Source organism: Cryptotermes secundus, unplaced genomic scaffold, assembly GCF_002891405.2.
Source record: "Cryptotermes secundus unplaced genomic scaffold, Csec_1.0 scaffold350, whole genome shotgun sequence".
Taxonomy (NCBI): domain Eukaryota; kingdom Metazoa; phylum Arthropoda; class Insecta; order Blattodea; family Kalotermitidae; genus Cryptotermes; species Cryptotermes secundus.
Window position 1 is genome coordinate 387,162 of NW_019731981.1, and position 27,386 is coordinate 414,547.

Here is a 27,386-nt window from a genome sequence, read left to right on the forward strand (position 1 = left end):
AATTCTTGAGTAGCTGCAGACTTGGCTTCTCCTCAAGAAGGGCTCAGCTCCGTGAGTGAGTGAGTGAGTGAGTGAGTGAGTGAGTGAGTGAGTGAGTGAGTGAGTGAGTGAATGAGTGAGCGATACAAGTCATGAATATACCCCTGGAATATAACAACAAGATTGCAATACTGACTTCATAATATGAAACATTACATGAATAGTTTTTAACCATACTTTATTGTATAACTTTCGTTTTATAATAATTTTACAATTTTATTGTATTTTTATATCTTGTATTATTATAGTGTAACATGGTTACATTGTTGTTACATGGTTGTCACATTGAAATGCAGTTCAATAGTGTGTGAGTGCAGTAACCTTGTATTATTATAGTGTAACACAGTTGTCAAGCATCCAGCTCTACTGTCACACTGAAATGCAGTTCAATAGTGTGTGAGTGCAGTAACCTTGTATTATTATAGTGTAACACAGTTGTCAAGCATCCAGCTCTACTGTCACACTGAAATGCAGTTCAATAGTGTGTGAGTGCAGTAACCTTGTATTTGCCCAATAATGGCTCTAAAAGCTGAAACATGTAGCTAAGGTGATGTTGACCTAGACCGTTTCATTGTTGTGTTGCGATGAATCCCAATAAAGAATTGTATATAATAACACAACAGGATGCACCCAATGAAAACTGATATGAACCACTGAGATTTGAGAATCACATGGAAGTGGTTATTAAGATGGTCTTCTAGCATGTGGCACCATGTAATATGACAGACAAGTACCAAATTTTTGGAGCAATACTGGTTCCTATCCACATATCATATAACATCACATCACAAAAGTCCATAGTATTACAAAACTATTCTCTGTAAAAATACATAAATGTCTCATTAATCATATTTCAATTTTCTTAAAACCTCTGTTGCAGATACCTTGCAAGGGGAAATGTAGAAACAGTGGTACTATTATCAAAATTTGTCACTGAAATTAATAATGGATTCTCAGACCAGGTTGAATAGCATAGCATACTCACCGCATCACAGTTCCAAACTGGCCCACGACATAACGAGATAATTGACTCATTCTGTACGCGGTTCATCCATATTACAGCTACCTGATGATGTGATAGCCATGTTACTGCTGTGAAGTAGTGGTCCCTTAAAAAAAGTTTCAAAGACAGTGATACTCTTTGAGGGATTATGGGGCACTTTTTTGGATTGTGATCTTATCGTTTATAGTACCATGTAGTCTGGTAGGTGGTTACTATTCTTTTAGAGGAATATCCTACCTCGATCTTGAGGGTATGTTATATATACGAAGGGTTGTGGGGCTAGGCCATGGATAACTACATGCCTGGCCAAACAGAGTGGCAGAGGGCCCTGAGGGGGCTATTGGGAATCGGGAACCAGAGATCGTGAAAAGGCAACTACTTAAGGACAAAAGACCATGAAAAGGGCAATAAAAAATCAATTCTTAAAAAACAGATTTATGGTTTAAGTGTTAGGAACAGATAATTGCCGTTATCACATTGCCCATTGTTAATTTTTTATCCAATTAACTTATTCAAACAATTTTAAGTCTCATATAGAGGAATAGTATGAAATATAAAGAAAACCTGCAAGTCCAATTTAAAGAAGTAGGCGTGGAGATGCAAAGTGTCCATATTTATTTTTCTATATGAGAATAGCACAAGGTGTCATTAAGTACACCATATGCGAAGTCTGATCTTGGCATACATTTCAGACATACAAATAAGCAGAGACAACAACTAAAATCCTGATTACATAAATTATTTGTTCTTATAAGGTTAATATTTAGGTGAGAAAGATTCTGAACCAGAAATATTTGTGTTAAAACAAACATGTCTATAATTCTACATGGGCATACTGGTAGTGAACAATAGTTTTACGTGAAACTACAGAGAATTTATTTTTTTACTTTGTTGACCAGTTTGAGGCTCTTCACTTCACGGCAACCAGAGCGCTACTTGCCACTGGGCGCATACAAACTTTGCAAATGAATCAAAATGCCAGATGGCCTATAACGTATGGAATGAAGGGAAGTACTTAACTTGTGAACTGCTTAACGGTATTATGTTTCATGTGAGCAGGCAGTTTATGTGTGGGAGTTTGTTTATGATTTGCTGACAGTAGGCAGCAGTTGTCAGCTCCATTAGCTATTTCTTCTCAGTTGCAGTTATTGAGCAGTGCGGTATATCATGATGCAGTATATTTTAGAGCAGTGTTTCTCAACCTTCTTAAGCCAAAGGACCAGTAAAATGTCTGAAAAAATACTACGGACCACTAAGTTATGTAGGCCTATTTTTTTAAACCTATGTGGTATTACCAACATTTGGGACATTCTGTGCCATTTATAGCATAATAAATCTAAAAGTATGTTTTGAATACATATGGAATCATACACTTAACTGCATATCACTAAGCAGTTAAAATAAGTATTGAGCATGTTCATTGGAACATGCTCACCACGACAAGTTCTCTTTCCTTTTCTATATGTAAACCACAAAATGTACTTATTATCCACACTTAATGGATAGATTGTATAATTATTGGAGTTAAAAAAAAATGGAATCATAATTAATTAAACTGAAAGTAAACTATTAAAAGTGAATCATCTTTGAACAAAGTTTTAAGTTTTATTAAACAAATAAAAAATATGATATAATTAATTTTACTTGCTTCTTTGATTAATTTGTTTTGGTTGGATATTTTTTAATTTAATTTAATTTAATTTAATTTAATTTAAGTCTGCTTGTGGACCACCTGTTCCATCATCGCGGACCACAGGTTGATAAACTCTGCTTTAGAGCAAAGTTTATTTTTATATGATACCTATGAGAAATACAAATCTGCTACAAAATGTCAGCGAAAATTTTGACATAAATTTCACGATAAAAGAGTTCCCAGTAAACAATTCACAATTTGATGAATAAATTTAGTATAATGGGATTCTTAATGGACAAAAAACAAAAAAGATAAGCACTGTGTACTTGCTAAGGAGAAGTTAGATGGCATAGGGGTAAAACTTGAACATACACCGAGAAAATCACTGAAACATCTGGCTCAAGAGACTGGAGTGTTAAAGCCTAGTGCCTAGATGAATACTTCAATGTAAATAGAGAATGATGTAAAATTAAGTTATATTAATTTTTAAGCTAAAATTGCCTGTACTTATGTATGTAACCTTTTGACTTGTTCTGTATCCAAAGGTGCTACTAACCTGCTTAGGATTTATAGAATGTAAATAAATTCAATTCAATTCAATTCAAGAATGACAACACAATTGTTGAAGCTTAGACCCTATAAAACGACAGTAATACAGACTTTGCAGCTGCGTAATCCAGCTAGCAGGGTTCGTTTTTGTAGTTGGTTTCTACAGTCTGTCGTTGAAAGAGAGATTGATCTGCAATTGACATTCTTTTCTGATGAAGCGTGGTTTCACTTGCAAGTATATATAAATATGCAAAATAAGCACTACTGTAGTTCACAAAATCCACATCTTTATGATATCAACTAAGAAGTCCTTGTTTTTCCTCTGTATTCTGTCTAAGTAAAATTTTCAATGAGTGGTATTCTTTGGATATCTCAAGTCTGTGCTTACTGTAGTAATCTGTGACACACCCTGTATATATGTATATCCTTCATCATATGTAACTATGTGAACATATCTGCCACTTGTGGAGACTTTTATCTGCTTTTACTTTGGATCAAAACTAAAATCCACATCATTTCATATATTCAAGATTTCCATAAGTACCATACTCAATTAAAACTATGAGAATTCTTTTATAGAGAGTTTTCTTCTCTAAATCTTGAAACAGCCTTCTGCTTCTCTTCAACTGTAGAACTCAATCCTCTGATAATATCTACTGACCTATGAGTATAGTATGGTAACACAAATCCCATAACATGCTTTCTTACTGTCCTACATAAAGAATGATAAAGGGAAAAATTACAGCATTCCATTTCAGATTCTACAAATTAGCGTTACACTTACCACTCTGACTCTGAGTTGGCTTTGAGAACCAGTGGTGGCTTGAGATCTACTGGATATAGCTGCAAAGGGCGGCTCAGATCTACAGCCCACAGAGTGACTGCTGGGTTCCTTGTTCCAGCCTGCAACAAAAGCAAGCAAAACGATATGTTGCAAAACTTATGTTTATTGTCTGTCAGTTTATAAGTTTTGCTGTATCGGTTACTCAGGTTAATTGGCATTATTGAATTAATGGAAGAGTGAAGAAATCTGTTAAGAAAATTAAACTTGACTGATGCAGTAGGTAGCAGAAACTGTAGGTTCAACATCACTAATAAAAAGGACATTAGTAAACCAAACCCTGAGCCAATTCCATCCACCTCCCATCCTCACAAAACCAAACCAAACTTAATTTAGATTAATGTAAAATATCCAAACTAAACTTGAAAAACTCTGTGATTTTAGTCCACAAGTGAACTATACCGTCCGAGCGACCGCTGTTTGTCGGCTAAGTTTAATGCCAACTTTTGCATATAAAGGGTGTCACGTGGTCAGCGCAACAAATCCCCCACAGCCGTAATTCTTGGTTTTCTAGACTGGAGCCGCTACTTCCTTGAAATAGCTCCTCAATTAACTTCACAAGGGTGAAGGGACCCCGTTCCAGACCCACTAATTATCAGAAAAAATCTGATAGCGCCGGGAGTCGAACCCAGATATCTGGATATGTAGCCAGGAACGCTGACCACTAGACCACAGAGGCAGTCCCAACTAAACTTACCACATTGTAACGCCATCCAGCACTATGGAACACAATGTCGCCAAACACACCTTAACTTTGTCATTTGTATACATTTTATGTTACTACAACATCTTTCTTTGAGTTACAGTGTATATTAATCTAGTGACCACTCCATCTATCAGGTGCTTTATATAACTAAATCTAAGGCGGTATTCTCATATTATGTATTTCTTTTTGCATTGTTATGTTCACACACCTTGTATATGGGTACCTACTTTCCTGTATTAACAAACCAACCATATAAACATTTCTGCTGCAGTGGAAAATTTTATCCCCTTTAGACTGAATAAAAATCCAAACACAAAATTCTGATTAAATAAATCACAGTTAACATGGCCCTCCTGTAATTAAACAATTGCACCAATATGAATAATTTAGTCAGAATTTTAAGTTTACCTTTGCACTCTCTTCATTTAAAGAAAGAGAACGTTTTATTTCTGTGTTAATTATAATATAAGTATTTACCAGGCAGTATTTTCTCCTTATGTTGTGAACAGTGATTCTTCTTTCCATGCTAGCAGCAAAGAGCATATGACATGTTTCTCAACAATCGAATTGTAAAGGTAGTTCTTATTCATGTTGACTTTAAGGAAAGGGTCAACAGAGATTTGTGATATCAATTATGAATACTATAACACAGCTGCAATATTTCCTTTTTTAAATACCACAATAGTATTAATAAAATGAAAAGTACTTCACAGCAATGTATTTGGATTACCTTGGGATACCGCAACATGCGTATCTGAGGGTAACGTAACCGCTCCTGGATGCGGCCATACCATGGATACTTGAGCTCTCCCACTAGGGAGTCATTGAAAGAGGCATAGAGCAGAAAATGAGCATCAGGTGAAAACCATAGCGCGTTTGGAGATTTGAGAATCTCCTCTGTAACAAGCAAGAACCAAGTATTCACAACCTGCAGGCAGTATCTGTGAAGAGATCTTCATCTTTCTGTTCGCTAATGAGCAGAACAGCAACAAAGTGAATGGAATTATAAGAAACCACAAAGCATCAAGAACGAAAGGATGTAGCATTAAAGTCTCTAAGAACAGAGAAAAACTATACAACTACATTCACATTTCTTGAAGTAGAATATGTTGTGTGCTTTCATCTTTCCCTTGTAGAATTTCTATTATAACCCAGGAGTTACACTCAATGTTTCAAGAGCGATATTATATAGAAAATTTCCCTGCCATATCATGTCTCACCCCTAACTGCTGAAAGAATAAATCAACTCCAACATTCTTGGTTTCCAGTGCCTCTAGAATTTAATCAGGAAATTATATCATTATTCTTATAGCTCTACAGCTTTTGTTGGGCCTTGGCCACTTTTTCATTTTCTTGGTTCGATACACAGTTGATATGACTCCTTGGACAGGGGATGAGCCTGTCACAAGACCTCCACCTACACACAGAATAATACAAACATCCATGCCTTGAAGGGGATTCGAACCAATGATTCCAGCCTTCGAGTTAGCGAAGACTGTTCTCAATACTAGCAACTTTTCTTCCACAGGGGATACAGCACCCAAATTATACTCTAATTGCAGAAAAGTGAGATCTGCATTAAAGAAGTTTCAGATCTATTGCTGTATTCCATCTATTTAAATATTACATTGAAATTATGAAATTCAAACTGACAGAAAGCCAACATTTGCATTACAGCCGGAATAAATTATGTTAATATTAATTACATTTTCAACTATCTAGATTTAGAGTCATTTGATACAGAAAACACTTTATATGATATTTATGATAGAAAATGAGAACTGTAAACACTTTCTGAGCCAGAGAACAAGAAAAGAAGGATTACTTTGGTTTCTAAGCATAGAGAGGAGGGTAATATTAAAATTGGTCTTAAAGTAAATGGTATAAATATGTGGACAGATCCATCTAGCTCAGAATAGGATACAATGATATACACGGGGTAATTAACGTTTTGGTTCTTTAAAAGGCTAACTAGGCCTGTATTTTGACCAGAGAAATGACTATCAGCTTCTGAAGAAGGCGACTGATCCTTATAATTAGTTAATGTCTCCATTATTTGTGCATATTCAGGAACGGAATACAGGTTAAAATATCCATCTAAACCAGCTGTATATTGTGAGCTACGAGTATAATGTGAAGAAAGAATACATTACAGACAGTGGGCAACAAAGATTATACAGTGCTAGTGACATGATGTTTAATAAATATGGAGCAGATGGTGGAATAGGAACTGGTATGGGAAACCTAAACACTCAGAGAAAACCTGCCCCCAGTGCTACTTCTCTCACCACAAATACCACATAACCTGACCTGGGATCAAGCCCAGGTCACAGTGAACAGAGATTGCTACTGAGTCATAACCTCTAATGTTGTATTGTAGTGGACCAAATAATGATCACTGGAACTTTCGATATGTGAACAGTACGAGGACGTTTCAACGTCAGATCATTAAGAATATGTAGCAAATAATAAAAGAGCTCGCAAAATTCACAGCATCAATTAGGGAACTTCTATTTAAAATATAAAATAGCAGAATGAATACAGAAAAAAAAAATCGATCTTGTAAAACTTGTCAAGTTAATGTATACAAGCATGAAAGCTTTGGTGAGGTTAGAGATTATGAGCTGGTTTACTACTTTCCTATTAAACATACTTTTGTTGTGTTAGAAAGTTTCAATACGGTAATGACGCGAAGCTTTTTTTGTTGTGAGATATTTGTATCGAAATATGAAATATTTTACGATGGGGTTCAAATAAATTTTACTGCTTAATAACGCAAAGGAAGAAAAATCTATACATTCTGTTTCGATATACAAATAGCACAAACTGCATACGGAAGTCAGTAATGATGTTGAAAGTACAGAAAGATGGCTGCTCTTAAACGGACTACGTATGCCAGTATCGTACTGTTCCATCAAGGAAAATCGAAGTCGTCATATTATCGGTAGAATAGATAGAACTTCTGCTTTGTTTTGAGGAAGTCCCAAGTTCAAATCTTGGCTGAGGATTTTCGTGATCTTCTTCAGTCCCTTCGGTACTGTATACATTGAATTAGGTCTCAACCGCTTCCTTCTAAATCCTTTCAATCCACAGTTCACTAATCATTTGACGTTTATACTGTATTTTCGGCCCTTTAAATTTTTCATTAAATAAAAAAGATAATGGAATATATTAGGATTTTAATGAGTTCCTAATTTTGTCATTACGATCTTTCTTGAATTTATGGAATATAACTAGAGCGAACACATTTTTAATGTGCTGAGTTAAGGAGAGTTGAAGTTATACAGCAATATATTGAGTAATATTTACTAAAGACTTCTGAATAATTATTGTTTTTCTATATTAAAGAATTAATATCAGTTCTAGGTTGACTCACGTTTCTTTCTTACAATATTTCAACAAAGCTCAACGAAACTGGAAGACCTAGTCATAGGTGGGAGAATAATATTAAAATAAATCTTAGATAGGGTGCTGTAGATTGGATTGATCTGGCTCAGAATTGGGACTGATGGAGGGTTCTTGTGAACACGGTAAAGGCCTTCTGGGTTCCATAAACTGTTGGGAATATTTTGAATAGCTGAGCGACTGGCGGTTTCTCAAGGAGGACTCGAAGAAATAAAAGCGCCTGTAAGTTGATAGACCCGCATGACAGATGTGACGGAGAAGTTGCCGATAGAGCCCGGCGACGCGTGAAAACCATAAAAGTGCTTGCTTTTAAAGTTTCAGCAGCATCAGATATTACTTTTTTTTTCTTGGCTCTACAGCCCCAGTGGGCCTAGGCCTACCTCCACGAACTTCTCCGTTCACTTCGGCTTTTCTAGATCTTACACATTCGGTAGGACTCCTTGGGTGGGTGATCAGCTCCTCGCAAGGCCTCTACTTGTACACAAACACAGAAAAACGCGCACACACAAACTAAACATCCATGTCCTGAATGGGACTCGAACCCACGATCCCGGCTTCCGAGCGAGCGAAGACAGTGCATGCCTTAGACCGCTCGGCTACCGTGACCGGCTCAGATATTACTTACGTGGTTTAAATGTAATGATTTCATGTTGCAGAGAAGAGGAAATGAAAGTGCGGGGTCACGTGTATCACCGGAACTTCATTTGCGTTAGTTCTGTAAGTTACAAGCTTCACAGTGGTCCATTTCAGATTGATATCAATTCTTGACTCTCGTATTCCTTAGATTAGTATGTACTTACATATGTTCAAACCTGTAAGTTGAGGCACTCTGTATTTCCAGTAGAAAATGTAACCAAATCTCATGTCACACTGTATCTGATATGTTCACTTTCACTCCTGTACTCTGCCCCAAGTTAAGACAGAAACCTGTGTGTTGTTAACCAGATGACATGTTGAACAATGTGTACAGAGGTATTCTTGAGAAGCTGGCAGTCGCTTAGCCACTACAGAAATTCCCCACATTTTGTGGAATTCGACGTTTCATTAACTCCCCTCTCATCAATACATTTTTAAACCGAACAAGTTATCACGGCAGATAATGCTTCTGGCTTTTATTCGGTAGCAGTCTGGTTCGAATCTCTGCCTGAACACTGATTAACCCGGCTCAGAATTTTTGCTTTTTTTTCCTCAGTTTCCAAAAGCAAACGCCAGAAACAAGGCATTATATTAGGCGAAGAACGCCTCCCGCGTCTCTCCCAGCTCATTCAGTTCATCCGATGATATACATTTTGAGTTAATGAAAAGTAAAAAAGTAAACAAAAAAAGTAAAGATATCCTGTAACAGGCCGTGGAGGTCCGTAGAGTTGTGAGATATTGAGGTTCCCACATTTTCTAGACAATCGGCTGATAGATGGCGTTAAGGTTGTCAGCCTTACGCGTCGGCCTCCCCTTACCCCCAACAACATTCCAAGAATATTCCTGGTACTCATTTCTGTTAGAGGCTGAGTCGACCCCAAGGCCATAGTGCAGCTGGAAGGATTAGGTAAATTGAAAAAAATCCAATGACCTCATCGGGATTTGATCCCGCGACCTTCCGGCTTGTAGCATAGTGCCTCAACCAACTATGCTACCAAGTGACACCGAGTTAATGAAAGCGTTGACAAATAAACAACAAAATTTTAACTAATATATTTTTTCATGCAGAACTGCTTGTTTATTACTTGTTAATTCTATCAGTTACATGTGTGATATTCACACACAAAATCTCTCAGGAATTTAAATCTTATTTACATGTAATCGACTGAGGCTGTTAGGAATAGCAGAATGTACCAAAGAGGTACACTTTCTTATCTTACCCTCATACAGCCAGTCGGGAACACCATTGAAGACGACACCTGGTTGTCCCGTGTTGGTAATACGATAGACGTGGGAAGTCAACGCGCTGGTTTTGTAGTAGATGTCGTTACGGTAGACAAAGGCCAGGGCGTTTCCCCTGGGCGCCCACACGACGTCCTGGAGAAGCGGGTGGCTCTCCGCGTCATTGCCCCCCAGGTTCAACTCAAACTTTCTCCTGGACACAAAAGTTCATAGCAGTGAATCAAATGAACGTTGTATTAGTGTTTATGACCGTGTAGGTAAATAAAGCGCACACAATTGACCGAGAGAAAGACAAGACTTCCAAATAACAGAATAAAAATTTATAGCAAAACCGACTTACTATCCGAGTAATATTGCATCCTGGTAATAAAAATACTAAATTTCCATTCATTTCTCTCCTGAGACACTCTGATTCAGTTTACAATACAAGAACTTATTTGTATAAGTTTCAGTACTGTAATTATACTTGTCAGTCTTTCATGCTTTCCAAAAATTAAGTATGCGTTTCTTGTCTCTACCACTGAACCTATTTTCAGAATACACTAAAACAGATTGAACTAGGCACTCCAATATGCCCTATGTTTTGTATAAAGCTCATAGTTTTGTTTTTAAATAGGTAGAATAAGACGCACATGCGCATATGCACAGCCTGCTCATCATTTAGGAGGCATTAGGCTCGTTCTCTGTTCAAAGCAGAATATCGTAATTTTCATGACAATGAAAATTTATCAAGGCCAGTTCCTCCCACATTCTTCCTAACTCATAACACATAACCACCGAACAATAATGAACATAGGCATCCTATGCTTTAGTATTGTGACATGTCGACCCCTACCTACCCAGCGGTACGTGGCGGTAACGTAACGCTCGCGTTACTACGGTAATAGGCGAGTTCCCGCCCCGCCACTCCCCTCCGCGGTTACGTCACCGAGGGATATCGCGGTCGCTAGGCAACGCGAATCAACAGCGGCGACGTTACGATAGTAACAGCGGTGACCTCCGCTGGCGTTACATAGCAACACAGCGCCAGGCAAAAAGGGTGCCTATTACGTGGCCGTTTTCCCGTATTGTCCGATCGAGGCTACATACGGAGCAGCGAAGGCTATTCACAGTCAGTTCTAGTGTGGCTACCGCAGAGTTGTACTGAGACAGTCAGCGAGTCCTGGAGCTACCGTCGAGTTAGCCAGCAGCTAGTCAGTTGTATTGTGGCATTTTTCAGTGTACTAATTGTGATACTGCGGATAGCAGTAATCGTCAGATTGTAATCCGGGTGATTGTAAGAGCGAGTGTGAAATAAAATTCGCTATATCGAATACATCGAGAATTTATTTGTCGCGATATACGCCCGATACGCGACAGTATTTTCATCTGGCAGTCAGGATATTCTAAACTTAATGATACACAGTTCCTGAATTTCATCTGCACCTATTTCACCACGAACCTAATTATTAATTAATTCGCATAGTGGGGGTGGAGTCCAGCTTAGTCCACTCAGCACGTCGGCCACTGATTGGCCTATTGTACCTACCCCGGTTGATTATGATGATGGAGGATTTGGTGGAATGAAGATTGATAGGGGAAACCGAAGTTCTCGGAGAAAACCTGCCCCAGCGCCACTTTGTCCACCATAAATCCCAATTGACCAAACACGGGCTCGAACCCGGGCCGCCATGGTTGGAAGCCAGCGACTAACCGCTTGAGCTATGGCGCGGCCTAACCTAATTATTCAATTGTTATTGTTGTTCCAGGTGATTTTTTTTCTCACAAATACGATTTAAGTTATAGATGCTTATAAGTTGCTGTTTCATTACGACGCAGTGAATGATTTCGATATTATGGCACTTCCGTATGTTTACTTGTGTTTAGCATTTCGACACCGAGCATAACAACAAAAGTAATTACTCGTAATTAAATAATACGCGCAGATAAATACTTTTGTAAGTTCTGTTAAGTCTTGTTTCTCCTATTTCAAAACAATGTTTCAAACGTATAAAACTACACGCAATTTCAGCTTTTGTTTTATATAGGTAGAAACTGGTTTCTCTCCCTAAGAGAAAATAAGTTGAGAGCGCTTGAGAACAGAGAACACTTGGGTCTGAAATGAAGTATGATTACGTACCAAGAGCAAACTGAATAACGATAACCTTCACAACTAATTCATTGTCAAAGTCAAAGTCAAAGTCACAGTGCGACTGACGGTCGGTCAGTCAGTCAGTCTGTCTGCCTTGGTGTCGAGCTCCGGCTGGGGCTCATGATCAGATGCTGCTTCTTGTATGAGAGTTACTGTCCTGTCCATGTGGGGCACCTTCTAAGCTCAGTAGAGCAGACTATGCCCAAACACAATTCATTGGTCTAACTGTCCCGCTTATAACATCTATGCATGGACCGAACAGAAAACCTAGTCCCTCTGTTGCTGTTTCCAATTGTTGCCGTGCGAATATGTTTGTTTGCGAAGCAGTTACTCAGTAGAGGCTGCTGTGTTTTTGCTTATCTCGCTATCGTTGTCAAGTAATAGCTTTACAAGCCAAAGTATTTTAACTGGCCGACCTACTTATTCCTCTTGCAGCAGAATTGAGATACGTATTTTATTTTTGCCGTACCACACAAATACACGTTTCTATCTTCTTTATTCTGAAAACACGACAGTACTCTGGTATCGGTACTGTTTTGCACTAGACAGGATTTGAAATATAGTATCGTGTGGGTAACGAAGCGGAAGTAGATCCATGGATGGATCGCTGTGGTACAGGAGCTTCTCCATATCTGTCGCTGCCTCTACCGCAAATCGCGTAGCGTTTGTCCTCTGTTGGATTAGAAACACGCTAAATAATATGTTGGAACGAATGGTACAACTGACACCAACAGGTGGAACGTATTCTCCCAAAATTAAACTCGTTTTATATCCCTCCCAGCTCCAGTAATAATAACATGCTTTAAACATTATATAAAGCATAGATTTTTCACAACAATTCACGTCACTAGAGATTATTGATACTGTAGATGAGATCTGACGTTTTACTTATAATTTATGTGACAAATAAGGGACCAAACATAATGAAAGCAGGTTCTTTCCCTCTATCTGTATCAGCGAGGATTTCATTTCCTTTGCGTCCATAACATCAACATTACTGGATCTATTCGCATACTACGTAAATTCGACGTAGATTACAGAATTGAAACTCCACATACAAAGTAATGATCTGCCGGGTTATGTCTGGTCACCTACTTGAAATTTTCTTTTAATTAGAATTTTAAGGGCTATTATGAAAATATAACCTACAAAAAGAATTTTGACATACATTGGCTTCCACTTCTTCATACCGTATTGCTTATTTATTTAAGCACAGGGACAACTTCGCCTTTTTACCTTATTGGCTTATATACTATATAGACATAAACATATATTTCACCGCTCGAATTTTTTATGTATGTTTATTTCTCCTTTTCAAAAAGTCTGATTTATAGTATAATTTGAGCCACATACGCTATTTTTTTAAGTTTATCATTAAAAATAATTCGCATATGATTTTGTTGCAGCTTGGAATTACAAACCATCCAGTGTAAACAAGATTAATAAATATACAAATAGGATTATTTATATTAAACTAGCTTACATACGACGGCTTGTCATTCCAAGATTAATACAAGCGTAACGGCGAAGATATTTCTTGTTAAGATATTTTTCAACAATATCAACAGTGGATAACACGTCATATGATTTCAAAGTTATCCGAAGATAAATCAGCATTCTGTAGTCTATAACCCAATAGTAAACTAACTCTGTACTACCTACCGTGGTGTCACCTTGCGGCCTGTATTGACACCATTTGATCTCACCTCGTGTAGTTCGCTGCCATGGTTGAGCTATATTCTGTGCTTCTTTGTGAACACTATAATATAGGTTGCTATTGTGATTGTGATTTGGCAGCTGTGCTCTAAACGACCAAATTGGTTTACTTGGCACACATGCTGCCAATTCCTATCACGAACCAATTAAATCTTGTTGCTCAAACAACGCATCCTTCCGTCGTTCTGGATTCTAATCCAAGGACAAGCTGACTTCAAAGTGCACGTGTCTTACAATAGAAAGAAGAAAGTTGCCTCAGTGGGTGTAAAGGAGATGCTATGCTTCTTGGACATCGTTACGACTAAAAAGGAAGAGAAGGAAACTTCAGTTTAAAATGCAGAGCTGTTCCCAATGCGTTTAAGTGCTAAACGAAATAACAACCTTCTCGATTTCCTTACACTTAGATACGTTAAATTTATCAAAGGAATTCTACAGAAAATAAGAGAAAAATATAAAATTTGACTCGAACAGAGAAAACTAAAGGATAAAGGAATCAACAATAAATCATAGTTGAAGACAGATTCAAAAAGGGAAATTTTCCAATAAGAATCTATTCTCTTTGGTCTTCTTCAATGTCGGCTGGATAAAAATTAATTAAATAATATACATGAATGTTCCCCAAGGTTTTATACAGGTCTAGTTATTTCGTCTTCCCAGAGAAATGTCTATAAAACGATACTTCATCTCCACAATTACGTAAAGATTTAATCTGCAGGAACCTACAAATTGTTACTTTAAACCACGAAGAAATATCAGGGTAATATGACTTCCATCGGCGTTAAACTTCAGAGAGAAGAAGGCCAGAAGTGACCAGCTTGAAGGCGACATATCATATCACTGTATCACCGAAAGTAATTAATAAACCATGAAAGAGGACGATATTTTTTTTATAAAAAGTTCTCTTCAATGTAAAGCTATTCTTTTATTTATATTTCGGCTTCAAACTCTGATCTTCCTGATTAGAAGTCCGAAGATCCAGGCTCAAGGAAAAACATTTTAAAAGTATCCTATAAGCGATGAATCTACTGTATTGATGTGACTTATTCTGAAACAAATTAAAGTTGACTAAAACTAAGAACATATGCTTTTCTGCACTGACCACTGTTCGTGAGAGCAAAATTTGTTTTATTAGTGCATAATCCGAATTCATATTTCCTGGTAGCTCATGTGGCATCGCAGTTTCAGCATGGCTTACACGCCTTCTGCTCTCACTGGAAGATTGTTAGATTGGCGCTGGGGTCTAAGCACCGTACGGATTGGGGCAGTGTTACTGTCGCTTCGGAGGAATATGCTGCTTCCATCTTTAGGGTCGAAATATCGATATATACTGTATCCTGCTAGCAAAACTGCTCTTATTTGTTCGAAAGCACTACAGAATAAGAACTCCGTTAATTGCAGAAAATTTCGGGACGCAAATAAAATGACCTAAACTAATAACACAATTTGATGTCAACATTGACGTTCCCGATGATGATATGGAATTTTTTCTCTGTTGTCATCCTGAGTTATAGGCCTGTGATGCTGACCAGATCTTTGTAAACCGAACGTAGAGAGCAAGAAAGCTACAATCTATAATTATTGCAGTATGGAATGTGGTGCCGTATAATTCTGTATATGTAGACATGCGCATATAATCGGGCGAAATTTCTGCTTTCATCTTCAGGGCAGAGGAATAAATTGGGAGGGAAAATGTTTAATATAGTAAAGAGAAGATTGGAACTATAAACGAGCCAATGGGGGCCCATAAAAGGATTGTTTCCTTAACGGGAAAAATGAGGTGCAAATATACACAACGTTTGTAAGTTTAGGTGTAAAATTAAATGTCGTTGAAACAACATTCGTTCACCAGAAGATAAGACAAACAGCACATATATTTGAAACACACACTGCCAGTCGACAAGGAATGGTTCTTCTTGCTGGCGACTGGACATCGGGTCTAATAACTTCTCACAGAAAGAAAATGGCATGTTAACAGGATGAAGAACTTCTTGAATGCCCGGGTAACTAATTATGTTCTCAAGTGGGCCTCTGCTCCTTTGGGTTAATATTATTAGCGTGATGTTTCCCTTGAAAAGCTTATAATACATCATTTAAAATTATTTCGTCAATAAACAACAGTACACTAAATAAACGTTGCGATATGAACTCGAATGATGTAAAGCAACAGGCATTAGCCGACCCATATATTTGTATCTCAGGTAAACGGGTCTCCGTTGAGGGTCACTTTCATGTTGCTAATTTAAGTTTCATTGTTCAGCTGTCAGATATCTCAGAGCGAAAATGGTAGGAGGTGCAGGGAAATGTGGTCAGTTCAGGATGCTGTTACACGCCAGGAACAACAGGTATACCGACTCTAAACTGCAGATCGAAGTCTACAAAGTCTACCTGCAGCTGAACAAGTTCCTGACCCCTCAGAGGGTGCTATTGTTTTTTCTGACAATCAGAAACTGCGAGGCGCAATATGGGCTAAGCAGTAACGGTGAAGCTATTAGATTTTCCTTCCGAATTTCGAAATTATATGACATTAATCATTAGCAATCATTAGTGATATTTCTACTCCTAGATGTGACAGTTCTCATTTCTGCCCCTAGAATGAAATTTAAAATGAACTGTCTGACTCGACTAAACGATATATCCTACAAACTTCATCACTAATTTCTTATAATGACTTGTCAATTTCAAATGAAAACTGTTTGAAAATTACTTTTCGAAGTGGATTTCTCAGAGAAATTGTTATATAAATAAAGTCATATCCCGAACTATATGAACTTGTGAAGCAACGACAAACATATGCCATTTTAATAAAACAATAATTGATGAATAGTATTGTAATGTGGTAATCAATCTAGCTACATGAAGATGGTAAAATAAATCATGATACATAAAATCCTCTCCTCCAATGATCTCCATTTCTCTTCATCGACTAATTGCTATGAGACCATATGCTGTTTTGTACTGCAAGAAGTGAGCATGCTCTGTCGATAACTAATGAAACATAGGTAAATGGGAAGACCAGTTAATAAGAATGTTATAATAAATAAACAATTTCATTACACCAGCACATCTTGTTTTAAGAGATCACCGGGAGAGGAACAGACATTTTGGCTACTAAATAAATAATCGTGCACCCTGATGATAAATAACTTCGAACAATATTTTCGGTTTCGAGAAGAGAATCCAATATAATTTCGTAAGTTCAAATTTTCGTCACTAGCCTATAAGCATCATTGGTATTCGACTTAAGCTATTTGTGAGTGATTACTTTAGTAACGGGAATATGATGAAAGTACAAGGTAAAGGCTGCCGGTCACGGTAGCCGAGCGGTCTAAGGCATGCACTGTCTTCGCTCGCTCGGAAGCCGGGATCGTGGGTTCCAATTCCACTCAGGGCATGGATGTTTGTGTGCGTTTTTCTGTGTTTGTGTACAGGTAGAGGCCTTGCGACGAGCTGATCACCCGCCCAAGGAGTCCTACCGTATGTCTAAGATCTAGTAAACCGAAATGAAACGGAGAGTTTCATGGAGGTAGGCCTAGGCCCAAATGAAAGCTGTAGCGCCAATGAAAAAAAAAAGGTAAGGGCTAATTAACAACCCTCTCCCACCGTTTCTCGAATAATTTGTTGCCATCAGTGACTATACCACAACACATACTTAATTTCTTTTGTAATATATCAGAGCTTTAGACCAAGAGATTCTGGAATATGATTTGGATATACTGCATACAACATAGGGACATTACAACAGTAACTTAAGCACTTCACGGAAAACCTGCATTTAATTATAGAAGAAAATACCTAAAAGGAGAATTAGAATTACTTCACATTGCCTTAAAGTCACCCCTGCTTTACTCATTTGTGAATTTAAATATCCCTACCAACTTGTTATTCTTAGGGTGGGGCGAGCCTGAATCCCTTGGTACTTAGGCCATAAGCAGCACACGGTAGCAGCCCCAGATAATACATGGGAAAATTGAGCATTTAGTGAAATAAGAGTTGGCGGGGAAACCGCAGTACTTAGAGAAAAATCATCCTCGTGTCACGTGAACTAACTGTTCTGGGACTTGTGTCCCTGTCGACCCTTGCTAATGATACACTTAAGACTTGAAACTGTCAGCTGGGCTGGAGAATATGGATCTCCGTAAAGCTGGTTATCGGGTGGTAAGATGGGGACTATCATGGTTTCTCCAGATACAACCCCCCACCCCCTTGCTGCTTGCTGCGCCAGTGTCTCTGATTATAGAGTTAAACAATTCTAGAGATACGAACAGACATTTTGGCTAACTACAGCACATTTTTAACATTTCCCGCACTGTATGAAGAAGAATATATCCTACAAAAATTAGTCACAAATAAAAGTGTAAAGTTGTTAAAGTCTTCTTATGTTGATTAAATTTAGTCATTAGTAGGCCACGTTATTCAAATTTGGGAATCTCCACTTCGAGAGCAATATTATGTTTCAAGACTCTCTTGCAACGTGCAGGTTGTTCTCCTTCCTCTACAACTATTTCTAACTCACACTACGTTTTAAAATCAGGAATAGGACATGAAAGCTTAAGGTCCATTGTTTTGGCATAAGAATAAATGAATTGAGAATATAGCACAAAAATGTTCAGTCTCTTCTAAAAATCAATTAAGGAATGAATGAATAAATAAATAAATAAATAACATACTCATTACATAATTTGAATATAATTGGTTTGATACAAATCCTTATGTGAAGAAATGAATGAGATTCCGCTGTTGCTCTTTGATTGAGAACCTAATTTAGTTATGTTCTACTCTAGGCAGCCTATTGGTTGCAGGGCATCTAGTGGTTAATTTTATTTATATATATGCCTATATTTTCAAATGTAATAAAAATAAAGAAATTTATTCTTTTTTCAAATATTTTATATATAAATTTCTTCTTCTGCAAAATTCTTGTGAGCTCCTCACTGGATATTAAGAATTTATTTATGCAGTTTTCTCCAGCCGTGTCGGAGAATTTTTAACAAGTCCGTCTTTACAGACATGCTTAAATACGATATATGATCTTAATGACAAAAGAGAAATTAAGGAGAAAATTGTCTATTAAGAATGTACGAAAAAATAATATTCAAGTTAATAAATTACAAACCAAAGGGCTGCAGAAAAGCAAAAAGGCCGAAAACTAATTGGCAAGAAGAGTTCTACTGAAGTCCGAAGAAGGAAGAAGACTTACTCTTCATAGCAGTGGAAGAATATATTCTTTAAAAATGCTGGAACAAACATTATGTCTTTAAAATCGTTTACTGAAGAACAACGAAGTACACAACTTATCTACTTATTACTATAAAAAAAATTCACTAGATTATATAGAGCATATTCATATTCACACCAAATTATCCCAGCTACACAGAGGCCCTGTAAATGCGTATTCATACATGAATCTAAAAACACAGACATAAATATACATAAATTTATTTTCAAATCCAAAAAATTTCGAATTTCTATATACTATTTTTAGGTGCGACAGCTCATCTTAAAATTATTATTATTAGGATGTTGAGCTGCCACACAAATAAGTAAGAATTAATTGGGATATTGTTATTATTATTAAATTCTATGTGTGTATGTATCTCGCCACATAATGGAATAACCACTCGAAATGCACCTCTTTTATTTTTCTCACCTGCTAATACTAATTTTAATTTTTCTTGGAATTATTATTAATTTATTGCCAATATATAGACTGTCTTATTTTGTATTTTGTTTTTTAGTTATATCTGTATTACTGTGTACTCGTGCTAACTTTGTAATTGGCCTCTGTGCTGTTAAGCTTGCACGTAAATAAGTACGAATTGAATTGAATTATGTTTAGATAAAATATGCAGTGTAAATATGTGCAATACACGAGAAGAGAGTGGGTTTACTCACGAGGTCTGAACTTCGAAGATGAAATATCTTGCTTCATAGGAATATCTGAACACCTGCAAGAATCAAACAAACAAGCAACACGTCAGACACTTTTAAACCATTTGAAACTAAATGAATTTATAAGGTTCCCGCAGGTAATAAGGCTGGGCAACAAATAAAATCTACACTTGATTTTGGCAATTAGATATCCATTTTATTAGACGAATATAGCACCTCTCAGCTACCCCTTCCATGTGATACTTGCAGGAATGGCCCGCACGGATTCGTGTTAAGTTATAGGCTTCAAGAAGTTGTTAGCTTAATTTTTAGTTCCTCTGATATAAGAATTTATCATAACGCACTGTTAGTTAACTTATAATTAACAATTCTGCCAGTCAGACGATGAGGCGTACGATTCAATACCCCACTTTCTGCCATCATGTCAACCTCAAAAATGAAAAGTAAGACCACTGAACCACATGGCAAAGAAACCATGCACCGCAAATCTCAGACATAAAGCAGAAATCTCTCTAAATGCAACGAAATGCAGCGGACTATAACAGTAGTGAGTGATGACACGTTAACTTCAAAGGAGCCTGCTCTACTTGGCAAGAGCCTTGGATACGTGCAACATGTCTTGAAGATTTTGTTATACATACTCGTATATATGTACGCCTGTGTCTCTTGAGAACTTATGGGTCTGAGTAGAAACTACTCAGAAAACTTTTTTCACATGTCTAAAAGTACATTGGCCGGTCACGGTAGCCGAGCGGTCTAAGGCATGCACTGTCTTCGCTCGCTCGGGAGCCGGGATCGTGGGTTCGAATCCCACTCAGGGCATGGATGTTTGTGTGTGTTTTTCTGTGTTTGTCTGCAGGTAGAGGCCTTGCGACGAGCTGATCACTCGCCCAAGGGGTCCTACCTTATGTGTAAGATCTAGAAAAACCGAAGTGAACGGAAGTTCATGGAGGTAGGCCTAGGCCCACTGGGGCTGTAGTGCCAGGGGAAAAAAAGTACATTGCCCTGTGGAAATTATTACATACCACTCCGGTTATTAAGAACAAATTTAACATCTTCATTTTGCGGATTGATGAGAGTTAATATATGCTTATTTTCTTATGTTTAGATGATTCCTGAAAGATAATATATGGACGTACGTTTTTCATGAATCCACATTCTTTATAACTACATTATTTTCATAGATTCTTTCCTTCGATGGACCTTGTTATCCGCAGGTACCTTAGTTCAAGAATCAAGTTAACAAGTTTTGACCGTCCTTAATCCTAGAAGTTTCAGTTAGTGTCACTGAAACTGGTGGGTCGTTAGGAACAGTTTTTCAGTTATTACATACTTTACAGGATATAGAACTGAACACCCTCAATATAAGCAAGCAACTTGCTACGCAGCAGAATCCGTAAGAGCTTCAGATATTTATATTTCGGTTAGGATTAAGATTCAAAATTTAAAGGGCAATAGAACACAATTTATATTGTCACGTGATTAGTTACTGGATTTATTAAACACTTACGGATCGTAACTACAAGTAACTATAGCACTATCTCTAGTTCACACACTCTAAAGTTCACTACTTACTTACTCATTGAGCTGAACCCTTCTGGAGGAGCCGCTAATTCTGCTGCTACTCAAGAATTTACCAGCATTTTATGGAACCCGAAGGTTCATTACCGTGTTCACAAGATCCCTCCACTGGTTCCTATCCTGAACCAGATCAATCCAATCCATACCAACCCATCCTAAATTCTTCATCGGTCTTTGCCTGCTTACAGTCTTCTAAAAAGGGATAGTCCTCAAGCCCTTATGGCTCAAGAACTTCACTCGCTAACAGCCGACTCAAAACGGTCTGGTAAGTCAACGTCAAAGTCAAACTCAGAGTTATGTTAAACCGATCGTCAGTCGGGCAGTCTTTCTTGGAGTCAAGCACCCATCTGCGGCCCAAGACCAGAGTTTTGTTACTGTCAGACAGACGCGACTTTGTTGATGTGCGGCGCCCTCTCTTCAATTGCTGCTGGCATTCGCCAGAGCAGTCATTCTCGGGTCGGAGTCCTGCGGGACTCATAACCATATTTTACTGCCTCAGATTGGACACTCTACCATCACGGTGGGGCAGTTCCCCATATTTATATCCCCCAGGAACAGGGTGTCCCAGTTATAGCCCCCAGTCACTGGGTTCCCTTTTCGTCTCCTCAAGTCGAGTCAAAGACAAAGTCAACGTCACATTGCGACTGACGGATCAGTCACTCAATAAATCTTGGTGTCGAGTCCCAACTGGGGCTCATTACCAGATATTTATTACTGTCTGACAGTTACGGTCTTGTTTTTGTGGGGGCGTGCTCTCTGACGAGACGGCGGGTTTGTCTTTTGTATATGCTGCTGGCTGTTGTCAGCGCAATCTTTCTCGGGTCCGAAATCCTTGAGAATCAGGATCATATTTTACTGTCTCGGATTTGAGACTTCCCTTTTTGTCGCCTCTTACGACTCACAGGGCCACGGTGGAAGTATTCGACCCCGCCTCCACGCTGTTTTTCGTCACCTAGCATCTGCTCCTCGTTATATAGCCTCGGTGCGGACCGCACAGAAGACACCGCTTTTAGCAGTTACTCAATTCTTGAGTGTTTCACAACCGTTACCTAGGAAAGGCTGTTTCTCTGGCTCCACAGTTCTTGCTTTGAGCAAATATGCCATAATATGTTCTGTACATTAACAAACGCACATTATAAGTTAAATGCGTAGGTTATATAACGCAATGAGAAGACTGGCATCGTATTACACCTTATTTATTAAAATAAATATTTACTTCATGTCAGACATTCACAAGCTACAAAACCATTACTTCTCTTTATACATCAGTCTTCAGGACTAAATACAGTTCGGAGGATGAATACAAGCGATTCTCTCACCATTACAGACTTGGCTGCAGAGTTGGGACTGAGGCTTTCATAACCGTGGAACTAAAAACTTCCTTCACTCTCATTTAAACTGCAGAGGCAGGGAAGTTTAACGTAAAGAAATCTCATGGAGCAGAGTCCGTTTTGAGTAGCTGATAATCGCTTAGCTGGTCCAAATTATATGAAGTGTGAAAGTTTCACATATTTCTCATAATCTCCATGCGTGCTACATGCCCAATCTATCATCTTGTCCTTGATTTAATCACTCTAATAATATTTGATGAAGCGTGTGAATTATAAAGTTCCATTCATTCATTCATTCATTCATTCATTCATTCACTGTTGGAGGAGGTGGGTTTAGACTTAGACCAGTTATTGGTCCATTGTGCATCCCCCGTACCTTGAGTCATGACCCATACCCTACTGGTAACGGTGCCCGTTATCATCCCCTTTCTGCCAGTGAGGTCGGCCCTCTACTGGCAGTGGTACCTGATAATTAGTCCCTTTCTGTCAGCGAGGTCTATCCTCATCTGGCAGTGGTACCTAATACTTTCCCCATCTACCGGAGGCATTGGAAACTACTTGGGCGGGAAAATTTACCTAATTTAGCTCAGAGGTCTCCTAGAGGCATGAGGTTCTTTTACGTGCAGTAAATCTACGACACGGGACCCACGGCTTAAATCCCTTAAAGTCCCTTCCGCCCTTAAAAATTCCACTACCTCCGCCGGGTTTGAACCCGCGTACCTTGAGTCATGAGGTGGGAACGTTACCCCTAGACTACGGAGGCCGCGAATTATAAAGTTTCTACCCATTATTCTGTTTCTTTCAGAGCATTAAGTTCGCATCGGAAAGACGAGAAATGCATACAAAATTTTAGTCAAAACCTGTTGTGAAGAATCTACTATGAGACCTAGGTTAAGATAGAGAGATAATATTAAAATTTTTTGCAAAGGTACAAAGTTAACTGTATTCACCTGGCCCAGTATAGGATCCAGTGTCGATTCCTTATGAAGACAGAAATAAATTCTGGATTTCCATAACAGTTGTAAAATATTTTAACCAGATTTGTAAATATCAATTTCTAAATAATAAATATGCTCCACACAATTAACCATTTAGCTATTTATGTGATTGTTAGTTACAGCTGTGTTAAGTAACGTCAGGTCTTACAGAAACTTGAATGAATAAATCTGAGATTACCTTCTTCATATCCAGTATGAGCAATATGTAACGGAGATCACTGGACACCCTGAAGTCAACAGCATTCAGCTGCCTCTGAAAAAAGAAAGAAAGAAAAGTCTTTACTTTCATCCTACGAGTCACAATACACGGCAACAACAGGACTCAGGGTAAGTTACGTAACTCTGGACCATGGAATTATTTTTTTCTTTATTTCGTTGAATATTTAACGGATTAAATACAATTTTAAAACTTGAAAATCTTAATGATATATGTATTTTGTATAACGTACACACATTTTGTACTACAAGCCAGTTCTAAGCACATTGATAAACTCGATAAAGTAGGACATGAGGATCTCGTGGTGGAGGTGGCTATGAAAGTTCTGCCTCCTCGGATATAACGCCGCGTGGTCTGGTGAAAGTTAATTTTTCACTGATATTAAGTAAAATTAAATTCGTTCGACAAAATTTGCTGTAGATTTTCAATATAAAATTTTATCGCGATACTATCAACAATACCAGAAATGAAACATGAGTTAAGGACAATCACAACATATCCATTATGCATTCATTTCACTATCTCTATGCATAGAATGCATACAAACAACCATCACTTCAATTAACATTAACAGAGGAAACATTGTAAATACAAGGAAAGACAACGGCTGAAATAGTACAGTAATGGGTTTGTTGTTAAAAATAGAAAGTACTATTGCAGAAGAGATGTGAAGTAAACTGATTAATATAAATTTCGGAACCACTTACGAAAACCCGACCAATCAAAGTGGGGCGATTGAAAATCCACAGGTGGTAAAGACGAAGTCAGGAAAAATATTTATTTTATTTTTCTAAATATTTCGCAAGGATCTTGACACCGCGAAATATTCTTCATCTTGTCACTGTATTTTAAAAACAGCTGAAAGGGAGAATCTTGGCAACAAATGACACAGAAGGAATCAGTTCTTATTGCTGAAGGTGACAGAAGTGTAAATAGTACCATTAACTGCACATCAAAAAGCCCAACAGAAGCCCGACTGAACAAGGATGGCACTGGACAAACACACGATTATATATGTTCTGTAAAAAAAATTGGAATATTTATAATAATTTTGGAACCAGTATTTTTACACATAAGAGAATCAAATCGTGAGTTAAGCTCCGAAAATGTATCAAAGTTTCTTGGGAATGGCAGCAAAAAATTAAAGTTATATCGAAAATATTATGATCAGATTAAATTAGGAGAAAGTTAGTTCTTATTCAATTCACACAAATTTATATTCTTGTAGGATTTGAGGTTCTCACAGCGGTGGTTATCAAGATTTCTATTTTCTAGGACGTAACTCCGTTTAGTCTGTTGACTGTCAATCTACGTTGCGGAGGAATATGTTGCCTCATTCTTCAGGGTTGAAAAGTAAACCAACAGCGTGAAGCAAGTAGCAAGCAGCGTTGACCATTCATCCTTGAATATGGAGGCGGCATATACTTCTGAAACGCCGTTCGACTCTCAACGGACTATTCAGCGTCATGTTTCAGAAGACGGAAATCTTTTGTGTTCTTGTCTTCTATTGAAACAGGAAAGACTGTAAAATAAGTTCTGTTAATTGAAAAATAACTCTGATATCCCGTCTTACATGCAACACCCCTTTAAAACTTTATTTAAAAGTTACTATATATGCACAGCAATTGTTTTAAACCGATTTAAAACCACATTGTAGACTATATGTTTCGACCGTCACTGGTCATCATCATGTGTTCTAAAAGTGCTTGTGGAGACTGTTGTGCTTGCATTCTAGTTTTCGATGTGTAGTCCCATTACACAGAACAGGGTGCTGAGAATACTTGGACCGAAGAGAGATGAAGTGACAGGAGGTTGGAGAAAACTGCATAGCAAGGGCTTTCACTTGTACTCTTCTCCAAGTATAATTAGAATGACCAGGTCAAGAAGGATTAAAAGGGCAGGGTATGTATCACGAATGGGGAGAAGGCGAGTGTATATAGGATTCTTGTGAAAAGCCAGATGGAAAGAGAGCACTGGGAAGACCAAGGCGTAGATGGTTGGACAACATTAAAATGGATCTTAGGGCGACAGGATGGGATGTTATGGATTCAACTGATCTGGCCCAGGATAGGGACCAGTGGAGGTGCTCTTGTGAACACGGTGATGAACCTTCGGGTTCCATAAAACGCTGGGAAGTTCTTGAGTAGCTGCACAATTGGCGGCTTATCAAGAAGGACTCAGCTCCATGAGTGAGTGATTCCCAATACACATTCGTGTTTCTATAACATGTGGTAATAATCTGTATTAGTGTTTGCATACAGTGTGTGTTAAGGGCGATTGTCAGTGTACTTACTTCGTCGTGCTGGGTGTTTCCTCCTTCTGTGTTGTGTGCTTAAACCACGAGCACCACGAGTCTTTCCTACGCAGGGTTGAGCTTGTCTTTATATTGCGTGCATGTCGCCATCTGGTGTCCAGTTCTTGCAACGTTTCGATTATCGGGTTACAGGCATCAGCGTGTCCGTCGTTCACGTCATTCATGTGCAGTCTGCTTCAACTAAGCTTATACAGTATATATGCTGCTTCAATTAAGCTTATATATATAGTATTTCTCCACTGTATTCAAATGTTTACTTTTCTGTTACCATTGTTCTGCCGTGGTGACAGGGGGCGTGGAGGTGTCCCGCCACTGCCACCAAGGCGTCGTGCTGCCACCATCTTGTTAAGTCTTAGGGAGGGGCTCAGGCAAATTTACTGTCACTGACGTATCTGCCGCCTTGGCTTGAGTTTGCAATTCTCCTGGAGGATTCGGAGGGAGGCTGGAGTCGGCAGGGAAGACGTTAACACTTGAGGGAATGCTAGGTTCAATTGACATCACAGCGCATTTCTATCCTACTCTATTCACCTATGTCGCTATATACATAATATATACACCATTTGCCAACGTTCGTCGGTTCGCATTACATGTGGGTTATTATCCTGTAGCACACACATTAGTTCTACTCCTCCCACCCTGCCATTGGGTATTCTACGCCTCTGTCTCTCTTTCTTAGTAAACCTAGTCCCTCTAGTTTTCACTTTCTCTCCCTGTGGTTTGCACTTTAATATTATCACACTTCATGTTCATGACTATACAGGTCAACTTACTTTAGCTGAGGAAACAGGCCGAAATCACCAACCAACAACTACTTATCACCATCACTCTCTCGGCAATTGCCTACGGCTGACTCTTTGACAATTAATAATAATATTTTTTTTATCGATTCCTCTAGAGTTTATGTACCCTCTTTTTGCTGACTCGCTGGGTTCCGGTGGTGTATTCACCCGCCCATTCTGACGTGATTTGGGCCGGTGTGGCCCACTCGTTGGCTGCTTATCGAAAGGGGGTTGGCTCTTTCAGGTCTACCGCCCTCTCCGACTCAGCGTTTTCCTCTTGCCATAGTTCTTTTATGACCCACTTCATATAGCTTCTTCCTCAATGTCAGCGTTATTACGCTGTCGCGCTAACCTTCTGATTACTAAGCTATAGCCT

At 38.3% G+C, this 27,386-nt stretch overlaps 1 protein-coding gene across 4 annotated transcripts in view; it reads right to left on the reverse strand.

Moving 5' to 3' along the window:
* LOC111867385 (dipeptidyl peptidase 4) overlaps positions 1-27,386 on the reverse strand; it is a 490,805-nt gene that overhangs the window by 26,654 nt on the left and 436,765 nt on the right. For 3 of the 4 annotated variants that reach the window (XM_033752663.1, XM_023857185.2, XM_023857184.2), the window contains exons 4-9: positions 23,879-23,953; positions 19,794-19,846; positions 10,033-10,247; positions 5,502-5,668; positions 4,009-4,127; positions 1,025-1,148 (exon numbers count right to left, since the gene is read on the reverse strand). In XM_033752663.1, coding sequence (XP_033608554.1) covers positions 1,025-1,148; positions 4,009-4,127; positions 5,502-5,668; positions 10,033-10,247; positions 19,794-19,846; positions 23,879-23,953 — 753 coding nt within the window. Of the gene's footprint in view, positions 1-1,024; positions 1,149-4,008; positions 4,128-5,501; positions 5,669-10,032; positions 10,248-19,793; positions 19,847-23,878; positions 23,954-26,210; positions 27,120-27,386 lie in introns of those variants that run through there. The other variant, XM_023857186.2, reaches the window with a different exon arrangement.